This window comes from Stegostoma tigrinum, chromosome 16 (genome assembly GCF_030684315.1).
Source record: "Stegostoma tigrinum isolate sSteTig4 chromosome 16, sSteTig4.hap1, whole genome shotgun sequence".
Lineage (NCBI taxonomy): Eukaryota > Metazoa > Chordata > Chondrichthyes > Orectolobiformes > Stegostomatidae > Stegostoma > Stegostoma tigrinum.
The window spans coordinates 3,856,573-3,869,281 of NC_081369.1; the positions used below are offsets into that span (position 1 = coordinate 3,856,573).

At 40.8% G+C, this 12,709-nt stretch overlaps 1 protein-coding gene across 1 annotated transcript in view; it reads right to left on the reverse strand.

Annotated features, from left to right (window-relative positions):
- The window catches only part of hydin (HYDIN axonemal central pair apparatus protein), a 654,146-nt gene that overhangs the window by 444,679 nt on the left and 196,758 nt on the right, over positions 1-12,709 (reverse strand). Inside the window, exon 10 of the mRNA XM_059651568.1 lies at positions 252-351. Within this exon, the coding sequence (XP_059507551.1) occupies positions 252-351 (100 nt within the window). The remainder of the gene's footprint in view (positions 1-251; positions 352-12,709) is intronic.

Here is a 12,709-nt window from a genome sequence, read left to right on the forward strand (position 1 = left end):
AGATGCAAGCCATCAGGTCCAGGGGATTTATATGCCTTTAGCTCCACGAGCTTGTCTAATATTTCTTCTCTAGTAATGGTGAATATACTTAATTCTGCCTCTGCATTTTTAGCTAAGCCAGTGGACTAGTCAGATAGAATTCAATCAGGTAGCAAAAGAAATAGAGGAATGGACAAGTAGCAGGGAGTGGGTTGAAACATGTAACACTAAAGGTTGATTTCACAGGTGACGAATAACTGATGGTTACGTACCTGTGATGTCACAGTAGACTGTTTGGTAGTACACCTTTGCTTCTTTAGGTCTGCAGATTACATTTACTTCAGCTGTGGAATTGGGCCAGATATCTCCTTCCTGAAAAAGAGCCCCAAAAACATAGCCAGTTAAATGTAATAGTAACCAACAATATTACAAAAAACTTACTGTGCTTACTGTCATCTACCATATTGGCTTAAAGATGTCTCTTATCGGGTAGACGCCAATTTCAAAAGCAACAATATCCCGCGCTTAATAAGAATCTGGGGTTACAAAGTGTGGAGCTGAACAAACACAGCAGGCCAAGCAGCATCTTAGGAGCACAAGAGCTGACATTTCAGGCCTAGACCCGTCAGCTTTTGTGCTCCTATGATGCTGCTTCACCTGCTGTGTTCATCCAGCTCCACACTTTGTTATCTCGGATTCTCCAGCATCTGCAGTTCCCATTATCTCTAATAAGAATCTGAATTCAGTACAAACCATGCTATTGCCCCAAGTGAAGGAAAACATTAGTGAGGTTTTGACTTAGTGCATTTAACCTAGGCTAACTTAATTTAATTTGAAATGACATGTTAGCAGGGGAGAACAACTCCTCCTGTCTAACATTGGAATGATTTAACTTTTATTGCTCTTGCTTCACATTAAACTTGAGGCGAAATTGGGTTTGATCTCCACAGTGCAAAAAAAGTCAAACAAATGCCCTTCATTTCTGAAAACAAATCCACATCAAACCAAGACTAATTAGTTAATATACTACATAAATCATTGTGACATTTCCATTCCCACATCAGATATTGTTGCAAGCAAGGGAAAACTTGGGAAAAAATCAATTTTCTATACTCAGTTATTTATGACATACTTCATGACAGTGGGGTGGTAAAATCACCAAAAAGCTAAATGCTGTTTAATAAGTAATTTTATGATTCAATAGCAATGGATTTTCCACAGTTTCTCAAAGATATTCCGACATCAAGAAGTTCAATTTTAAAACTTAGCTGTTAACTTCACTTGATCCTTTAAGCCCACAGCTCTATATACAAAATATCAGCAAAATAAATCAGAGTCTTATACATTCCAGGTTAAAGTTACAAAATTGCCTTCAATTCTCATTAAAATAAAATTGTTTCTCCACTGTAATATAACATGGAATTGAGTATGTTATTTTGCAAAGGTGACTTTTAGATTGAGCTAGCAGGTCTACCCATTCATTGGTTAAGTTAGAGATTTATATAAACAAATTTGATTTATTCAGTTATTGTCACGAATTTTTGTTACAAAATACACTGAAAAATGTTGTATAATGTCGCTGCTCTCTGATGCCATCTTAAAACAAAGAAAATAAACCAAAATATAGAATATAAAGGCAGAAAAATAAAGAAATAAAGTTCAATTTTACAGCCCTTCTTCTTAAGTGCTCAGCTATGGGCCTGGAGCAACCAGCCATGAGTCCGCTCACCATGCCACTAGCACAAGAGTCACCACTCTCCAGCGCCATCTCCAACTCCACTGATGTTGCCGCCACCCTGAGTCTTCATAGGACCTTGCCAATGCAGCCTCAGCCAGCCTAAACTTGACTCTGCCTCTGCCACCAAGAGTCTGTTGTGGGCCCTCTTCACCAATGCAGCTGCCAAGTCTTGTACTGGGCTCAAACTTGCCCCCACCCGTAAGACCATAAGACATAGGAGTGGAAGTAAGGCCATTCGGCCCATCAAGTCCACTCCGCCATTTAAATCATGGCTGATGGGCATTTCAACTCCACTTCCCTGCACTCTCCCCGTAGCCCTTGATTCCTTCTGAGATCAAGAATTTGTCGATCTCTGCCTTGAAGGCATCCAACGTCCCGGCCTTCACTGCACTCTGCGGCAATGAATTCCACAAGCCCACCACTCTCTGGCTGAAGAAATGTCATCTCATTTCTGTTTTAAATTTACCCCATCTAATTTTAAGGCTGTGCCCATGGGTCCTAGTCTCCCACCTAACGGAAACAACTTCCCAGCATCCGCCCCTTCTAAGCCATACATTATCTTGTAAGTTTCTATTAGATCTCCCCTCAACCTTCTAAACTCTAATGAGTACAATCCCAGGATCCTTAGCCGTTCATCATACGTTAAACCTAGCATTTCAGGGATCATCCGTGTGAATCTCCGCTGGACACGCTCCAGGGCTAGTATGTCCTTCCTGAGGTGTGGGGCCCAAAATTGGACACAGTATTCTAAATAGGACCTAACTGGAGCTTCTAAAATTTGCTGATTTTGTCAAGTGTATCAATTTGTAATTTCTATGGTTTGTGTCATAGTACAGATCTTGTAAATTGGCAAATTACAAATTGTTTCTAGTATTAAAATTAGTAGAGATAACAAGTTGGCAGCTGAAAGAACTTACGAAAATACATGATCCAATTTCTGTATTTTACTGGTAATTTTTGGCTTTTCATGCATATTTGATTCTTTGGCTCATAGTACTTCTGCATTTGTAGATTGTAAGCATCACAGACAAGGTCAGCATTTATTGCCGATTCATGACTGTCTTTTGAGAGGAGCCAACTTTCTGAAATACAATGGACTATATGGGGTAGGTACCTCACAATGTACATACAATGGGAATTCTAGGATTTTGACCCAGTGACAGTAAAGGAAGGATGATACACTTCCAAGTCAGGCATGGCTTGGAGGGAATTTGAAAGGGGCGGGACCCATTAGTCTGCTGCCCTTGTCATTCTAAGTGATAGAGATCACTGTTTTGGAATGAGCTATCAAAAGAACGCAATTGAGTTTTTGAGTGCATCTTGTGGACGGTACACATCGCTCCTGCTGTGCATCTGTGGTGTGACAGTTGATGTTTAGGGTGATGGTTGGGGTGTCTTCAAGTGGTTCAAATGGGTGTGACAGGCCTATAGAGCTTTGATCTGATCTGTTGGTTGTGGGGTTGTTTACTTCTGTATAAAGCATGGGCCTTCCACGTTCAGGATCCACACAGTTCTGTCTTACAGCTTCACCATGTTGACACCCCATTTTTACGTAAACTTGATACTGATGTTGACCTGTAATGCTGTACTCTTCATTGAAGTGAGGTTAATCCCCTGACTTGATGGCAATAGCCAAGTGAGCACAATACTGTGCCATAAAGGGTGGAATTTAACATGTATGGCAAGAGCTTCAACCAACAGGTGGAAAACCAGTGGGAGATGTGTGACCTTGCTCTCTTGGAGGATTACAAGGCAGCTACGCACTTACCTGGAGAGGCATCCATCACTTAAACCATCCTGAGTTTGATCAGGGAGCATCAGGAAGGAGGCACGCTCCTGCCTCATTCAAGGCTCCACTACCTTCAAACATACCTCAGAGTAATCTCACACCTGGAGAGCAACTCAGGAGACAAAAACTCAGGTGAATAATGAATTCTGTTAATCCTGTTCAACAGCATTCTTAAATACAGAAGGTCCTAGACAGGCTGAGCAAGGGCACAGCAGTGCTCTTACAAACCATTACGCCGTCACTGAAATTGAATCGTTTGCAACAACTTGTGCACAAAATTCTCAGACTTTGTCTGACACCTTTCACTTAAGATTAAACCTGACCTCAAGCCATTGTTGACTTATCACAAAGGAAATCACATAATTACATAGAATTCAGCCGTTCCAACTGTAATTGATGCTAATAACACAGCTAGAATACTGCAAAAGAAATATCAGACTTTTATTTTAACCTCAATCAAAGTAGCAGAAAGATTAAACATTTTTTCCAAGCAGTTGAGTACTTCATGGCCTTAGACACTCAATAGTTGCCAGCCAAAGAGAGGAAACTGCAGGAATTTCATGAAGCTCAATTGTGTGATGAAGCATGTGCATAGATTTTATTGTTCTGCCTTGGTCACTAGCCATAACCCTGTCCTATGGCAGCAAGTACTTTGACCAGCACTACTACACCAATATTACTGATGACTTTTTGGCCTAAATTGAGGGGTTGTTGGTCTCACAAACATTCTGACTGGACGACCTCCAGATGATTCACAAGGGAGAGCTCAATATTTCTAGGTGCCAGGTCAGGATGCAGCAGTCTGAATGGTGTCCAAATGTCTCATGTTCTCTCAAAAACATCATCTTCCACTGTGTCACTTGTCCCATGAAAAGATACAAAATAAACTTCCTTTGCCCTCTGCCTATCCAGCCTTGCCCTCGAAACACTCTCTTGAGCAGATCAAACTGACTATTTTGTTGCACTCGCAGCTCCACTAATGCAAGTTCCACTGCAATAATACCTTCCATTCCCCTCAGAACCCAGCACTACCGGAATTGTCATTATTTTACTTCCCCCTTTCAGAAGATCATACATTGAAAGGCCTCCAACTGGAAGCCTTTCATTTGTTCCTCGTGCCTCTTCAAATAGTTTGCCCTCTTTTGTCCAAACTTTGCTCAGTTTTCTTCTTATTCCATATATCATGAGGGATGGGCCAAGGCATCCATGGGTAGACACAATAATATGACCAGCCACCTGAAGTCAGAGCCAAGACCTTTGATGGAATATTCCTGTGCTGAATGCATTTTCAGCTCTGCATGTTAAAGTGAGATTATCAGGTGGAGCATCAAGGTCAAAAATGACTGTTACACAATGACCGATCTACTCAGTGTACTTACAGTAAACACCCTTAAATCTTGCCATGTAGTTCTTACCCAAGTAGCATAGGGCTTGTCAGAAAAATATGTGCGCAGCATGGAGGGAGGCCATTTTGGTACAAAACAGTATGAGTTTTACTGAAACTACACAGCCAAACTTTGAAGCCTTTGACTTCACAATAACAACTTCCAATTTACTTCATAAACAACTGAACTTTTGCAGAGAAGTCACAATTATTATTTAGGGAAAGGAAGCAACTGTTTCATATAACAGAATCCCATAAACAGTAATAATATCAACAAAATTATTTTTAGCAATATTCATTGAGAATTAAATGTTAGCAGAAACACTAGAAGAACCTTTTCTGTTCTTTTTCAAAGTGTGTCTGATAGTTGTGTTCATCAGTGAGGGAAAACAGAGAATTGGTTTAACTCTTCCTCTGGAAGACAGATTTTCTGTGAAGGTAGCACTTACATGTCAACCTGACTGAGTATTCAAGTTACAAAGTGTGTCTATAATCATGGTCTTCTGATTTAACAGAATGCTATCACTAAGTCAAAACTGATACCAATACAAGAAAAGAGGGAAAAACTTGCAAACAAAAAGAACAATGTCTGCTTCATGAGGTGTTTAATCACTGATTGCGACAGAAGAAAAGTTTCAGGAGAGTAAGGACTACAACAGAAGCTAAAAGGTAGCCCAATACTAGCATATCATGCTGTTCACTGATCAAATTTAGGTTTTCAACTAAGGTCCAATCGAGAAATTCACAATGAAGTTTTGTGAAATGCAAAAATATGTCACACACATTTTAAAAGCAATAGAGGTGCAAGTAGTCAAACAGTCCGACAAGCTTGGAACCATTACACTGCTGCAGAGGGTTGTGACAGACAGCTAACTTTCAGGAGCAGCAATGCCATTAAGTAAGCAATGTGTCAGCACAATTAATCTTTTCCTACAACAGCTATTCTAAGTCAGCGCTGTCAAAAATTCTACGCATATCATTTGAGCCAGGTTAAGTCATTCTGCAAGAGCAGTTTTTCCAGCATGCCAAAAAAGATAGGAAAAACAGTGATTGCCTTAGTTTCACATCTCCTTTTCTGCCTCTCATTTTCTTTACTTTCAATTCTACTCGATCTTGATCAATGACCTATGCAGCTTAACCATAAGCACATAAGATATAGGAGCAGAAGGATACCATTCTGCTATTCAATGAGATCATAACTGATCTAACAATCATCAATTCCACTTTTCTGCCTCTTCTCTGCAAACTTAATTCCCTTACTGGTTAAAAATTTCTCTCATTATCCAAGAAGCATAACCCTCAGATATGACAGAAGGTTTAGAAAAGGAGAGAAATAGCAGCTCATCGTTCCAGGATATAGATATTTCATACACAAAAGAGAGGGGAGTAAAAGGGAAGGAGGAGTTGCATTACTATCGAAGAAAAATGTCACAGTTGCACTAAGAAAGGACATCTTGGAAGGCGAATCAATAAGGCAATATGGGTAGAACACAGGAATAGAAAAGATGCAAAAGCTATGCTGGGGTTATATTACAGGCGTCCCCAAAGCAAGCAGGGGAGAGAGGAACAGATATGTAAGCAGATCATGGAAAGGTATAAAAACAACACTGACTGAGACTCCCTTAGTACCAGAAGCTCAGGTGAGGTGCATCCAGGAAGATTTCTTGAACCAAAATGTATATAGTCCAACTGAAGGAGAGGCCATCCTTGACCTTGCACTGGGGAATGAGCTTGGCTAGGTGACAAAAATTTTGGATACAGTGATCATAATTCTGTAAATTTTAAGCTATTAAAGGAAGGATAAGACTGGTACATCTGTGAAAGTGGTAAATTGGGTAAGGCTAATTACAAAAGTATTAGGCAGGGACTGGAGAAATTAGATTGAGGGCAGCTGTTTGAGGGTAAATCCACATCTGACATGTGGGAATCTTTTAAAGGCCAGTTGATCAAAGTTTAGGACCAGCATGTTCCTCTGAGGATGAAAGATAAGGATGACAAGATTGAGGAGTGTTGGATGACAAGAGTCATTGAAAGTTTAGTCAAAAAGGAAGCATAGGTAAGGTTTAGGAAACTGAAATCAAACAAAGCCCTTGAGGAATATAAGGGAAGCAGAAAAAAATTAACAAGAAATTGGGAAGGCTAGAAGAGACCACAAAATGAACTTGGAAAGCAGGATTAAGGAGAATCCCAAAATATGTTATGATTAAATTAGGAGCAAGGGGGTAATGAGGGAAGGGGTAAGTGCACTCAAGGAAAAAGGAGGGAATTTATGCATGGAGCCAGAGGATTTTGGTGAGATCCTTACTGAGTACTTCACATCAGTATTCACCGAGGAGAAGGAACTGGATAATGGTAAGAATAATGAAGGGCGGACACTTGAAAATAGATTTTAAAACCGGTGGTGAGACCATGCCTGGAATATTGTGTCCAGTTTAGTCTCCTTACTTGAGGAAGGATGTGGTGGCATTGGAGGCAGTTCAGGGGAGGTTCACCAGATTTATTTCAGGGATGAAAGGGTTGTCATAGCTTGGGCTTTTACCCTCTAGAGTTCAGAATATTGAGGGGGGGATCTGATTGAGGTACACAAAATGTTAATGGGAATTAATGAGGTGGACGTTGAACAGATGTTCCTCCTTGTAGGACAATCTCAAACAAGAGGTGATAGGTATACAGTGAGAGGAAGTAGGTTCAAAACTAAGATGAGGAGAAACTACTTCTCTCACAGGGTGGTGAATCTATGGAACTCGCTTCCCCAGACTGCAGTGGAGGCAAAATCAATTAACAGATTCAAGACAAAAAAGGTAACATTTCTGATGAAAAATTGGATAATTGGCTATGGGGAGCAGGCAGGAAAGTGAAGATGAGACCTGGATCAGTCACAATCATATTGGAACATAAGAATTAGGAGCGCAAGTAGGTATTTCTGCAGAGTGGACTTGAAGGGCAGAAATACCTACTCGCGCTCCTAATTTTTATGTTCCTACATTAATATTCTGGGGTATGCTGAAATTAAAGAGGAGAAGTTGGGGGTTGAAATTGAAAAATATTAAGGTTATTTAAGTCCCCAGGGCCTGATGGGATCTATTCCAGGACACTGAAGGAGGCAAGGGAGGAGATTACTGGAGCCTTCACAAAGATCTTTATATCCTTTTAAGCCACAGACGAGGTCCCAGAAGACTGAAGAACAACCAGTGTTGTTCCTTTGTTTAAGAACGACAACGTGATAACCTAGGAAAGTATAGGCCTATGTGCCCCACATCAGAGTGAGGGAAATTATCAGAGAAGATTCGCAGGGACATGATTTACCCACAGTTGGGAAATAATGGACTTATTAGAGATCGTCCTCATGGTTTTGTGCCGGGGAGTTCTTGTCTCACAAACTTGATTGAGTTTTGGGGTTGTTATTTGGCTCGCCTAGCTGGTTTCTTGCTTCAGAGACATTTCATCACCATGCTTGGTAACATTCGCATGAGGCGTCAACAAGAATACATGAACACCAAATGGCACCAAAAGACACGACCAATACTCACTTATCGCAAACCACATGGACAAGGAGAACCACCACTGGGACAACACCAAGATCCTGGAACAGACTAGGCAGAGACAGGCACGAGAATTCCTAGAAGCATGGCACTCTATGAAGCATGCCGTTAACAAACACATCGATCTCAACCCCATAAACATTCCACTACAAAGGAACCCCAGAGTGAGGCAATCCATCTCAACGGACCCCAAGGTTTAAAAACCAGGCAGGAAAACATACTGACGCTTCATCGGAGGCTGCACTGACGATGTTACCAAGCACGATGGCAAAATGTCTGCAAAACAAGAAACCAGCTCAGCGAACCAAAACACAACCTCAACACCCACAACCCGAGCTACAAATCTACTCCAAAACCTTGACTGAGTTTTTTTGAGGAAATGACAAAGATATTTGATGAGGTAGGACAGTGAATGTTATCTACGTGAACTCTACTAAAGCATTTTAACAAGGTCCCTCATGGTAGGCTGGTCTAGAAGATTAAGTACAAGGGATCCATGGCAAGTTGGAAAGTTTGGTACAAAATAGGTCGTAGAAGACAGAGGGTATGGGGGAGATGTGATTTTGTGACTGTAGGTCTATGGCTAGTGATGCTCCACAAGGACCAGTTTGTAATTATATATAAATGAATTAGACGAAAATGCTAGAGGTCTAATTAATAAGTTTGCGGACAACACAAAAATTGCTGGAGTAGTGGATAGTGAGGAAGGTTATCAAAGGATACAGCAGGATATAGATCAGTTGAAAAGTTACGTGCAGTAATGGAAAATGGAGTTTAATCTGGACAAATGTCAGGTGATGTATTCTGTGAGGTCAAATGCAAGAGGAAAATGTATAGTGAATGCAGAACCCTTCGGAGCATTGATATATCGGGCAATCTTGGGATCCACGTCCACAGCTTCCTGATAAGGGCAACAATGATGGATAAGGTAGTAAAGAAAGCGTAAGGCATGCTTGCGTTCATCAGATGGGGCTTTGTGCATAAAAGTTGGCAAATAATGTTGCAGCCAGATAAGACTCTAATAGGCCACATTTGGAATATTGTGTGTAGTTTTGGTCGCTATGCTAGAAGAAAGATATGGAGGTCTTGGAGAGGGTATAAAAGAGATTTACCAGAGTGTTGCCTGGATTGGAGTGTATTAGTACAAGGAGAGGTTGGATAAACTTGGATTGCTTTCGCTAAAGCGTCAGAGGCTGAGGGGCAACCTGACATAATTAAGTAAAATTATGAGGTGTGGATAAGATGGATAGTTGGAGTCATTTTTCCAGGGTAGAAATGTCAAATCCTACATGCATCAATTTAGGGTAAGGATGAAAACATTAAAGGGAGATGTGCAACGCAAGTGTTTGACACAGAGGGCAGTAGGTGTCTGGAACACACTGCCAGAGGAAGTGGTAGAAGCAGATATTTTAGCAAAGTTTAGATAGATACAGGAACAGGCAACAAACAGAGAGATACAGACCATGTGCCGCAGATGAGATTAGTTTAGGATGGTCAGCACAGACATGGTGGGCCGAAGGGCATTTTCCTGTGCAGTACTGTTTTATATTCTATGAAAGTCCTCCTCATCTCTGTCTTTAATGTGCCATTCCCTATTCTGAGATTATGTCCTCTGGTCCTAGATTTTCCCATAAGGGGAAGCAACGTTTTCACATCAACCATGTTGCGTCCCCTAAGAATCTATGTTTCAATAAGGTCTCCTCACATTCTTCTATATTGCAATGAGTACAGGCATAAACTATTCAACCTTTCCTCATTAGACAGTCCCTCCACACCTGCAATCAGCCAAGTGAACTATCTTTGGACTGCCTCCAATGCCAGTGTATCTTTCCTTAGATTAGGGAACCAAAACTGTGCACAGTATTCCAACTTTTGTCCTATCAGTGTTTCGTACAGTTTTTGCAAACTCTGCCTACTTCCATACCCTATTTCCTTTTAAACAAAGGCCAATATTCCATTTGCCTTCCCTGAACATGGGATCAGAACATGGATGTTCTGTACCTTTCTGCAGACTTTCTCCATTTATTAATATTCATCTTCTCCGTTATCATGTGGTTGTGATTAGGCTTGAAAGGTGAGCTGCCAGTGAACAGTTTCACGCACAGATGTTTTGAAAATGCTGCCTATCAATTACAGGAGATAATGGCATTTCCTCACATTTACTAACAGCTAAGTATCTGATTTTTATAGTCAACCTGCTATACTTGTTTCAGTCAAATATAACAGCCCATGTTTTCCTTCTCCAAGTGTCGTGCAATAATATTTCTTATTATTTTCTCTGCCAAGCTTCAGAAAACTAGGAGCAACTATATTTCTCCCACATAATCCCCTTTGGTTGAGATAACTAACTCAGGACAGACCACAAGCTGTACCAGGGGGCTCGCTAATTTCCACTGCTCAGCACCATGCACACTAGGAGCCATATACCCACCTTTTCCCACAAGTTTTTCTCTTCAATTTCTTTTTCCATTCTTTCCTGAAAACTTTTGACTCCTTGTCTGATACAGATTCACAAGACTGAATCACTCGCCTTCTGGTCCTCCACCCTAGTAGCCATTAATCATTTTATTAATAACAACCATAATAATTAGTGTCGGTAATCCATCTGGCTGCAGAAGGCAAAACAGATGGGTTTGGTCTAATCCTTCAACGAACTGTGACAATTAATACAGCATGCTCCTCCTCTGGAATCATGAACTACCCCTCCACTTTTGCATGAGGCCTCCACAGACTGTTCTTACAGATGGATATGAATAAGCCTGCTTCACGGGAGTAGCACCAGAGGGAAGTTCTGGGAAGCATGAAGTGATACAGCTAGCAAAGGGGCACAAGGGAAGATTGTGACGACTAAAGAATCATGGGATTACTGCTGCTCTTCCCAGAACCATGGGAAGATTCTTTTAAAAATGTTTTCAAAGAGCTGATTGTTAGCAGACAGCTGATGCTCAGGTCACAGAGACTGCTGGGTCTTCCTGAGTAGGTAGGTACTTGTGCGCCCAGTTTATTACTGATCAAGTTCTTTGAGAAAGTTGAAAACAGGCATTAAGCTTCTCATTTACACATGGTGTCATTATTATTCCTCCAAGACGCAACTTGTTGAAGGTGAATTTTAGAAAAAATAGTGCTTCCAGGTTATGTCATGCACGCAGGCTAAGTAATGGCTTAGTAGTATTATCACTGGACTGTTAAACCAAAGATCCAGGTAATGTTCTGGGGACCTGGGTTTGAATCCCACCATGAGACAGGGGAATCTGAATTTAATTTAGAAAAGAATCTGGAATTAAGAGTCTAATAATGAACATGGATCCATTGCCGAATGCTGGAAAAGTCCATCTCGTTCACTAATTTCCTTTGGGAAAGGAAACTGCTATCCTTACCTGGTCTGGCCTACATATGACTCCAGGTCTCAACAATGTGGTTGACTCTTAACTGTCCTCTGGGCAATTAGGGATGGGCAATAACTGCTGCTCAGACAATGACACCCACATGTTACAAAGAAGGGCGACTAAATGATATTCAAATTATAAGTAACAATTTATTTATTTAACACTAACAGTGAACAAATTAACAAAACCACTAACAAACTGAACAATTCCCCCATAACAATTCCCTAACTGAACAAAATTCTACTGATATGCTATTCCAATAAAAGCAAATCTCACTTATACAACTGAAGTAGTAAGAAAAAAAATATTAAAACTTAGTCTCTCAAAGTCCACACGGAATGTGTCTTCCAGAATGCTCTGCCTTCTTCACTTTGCCTCCAATCATAAATGCCTTTCTTCCGCTGACTCTACTGTGAGGGATGTTTTCTCTTTGAAGACTAGCTAGAAGGGCCACGGCACCTTTGATGGATGAGATGGTGCTTTCTTAAAGAGCTTCATGAATTCTTGTGAGAGCTAGAAGCTTATTTCTAAGATGGTGCTTCGTTCTGTTAATAACTGTTTTTTTTTCATTTTTCTTCCCGTTTTCTGGAAGCACTGTCGTTCAGCACCATCTAGTTGGATATTTGACCCTTTGCCGCAAGGTCACGGCTGATCTTGCACCTCAACTCCACATTCTCACACTGTTCCCCCTAGGCCTTGATTCACTTTATGACAAGAAGAACAATGGTTTCTGTCTGGAGCTTTTCAATGACAGAGAAAATCCACTGTTCCCTGGATAAAAATCCCTAACTTTCTGATAAAGAGATTTCTTAGCTCATTCCTAACTGGCTGACCCCATATCCTGAAACAGTCACCTTAGTTCTAGATTCTTCAAACAGGGGAAACTGCTTT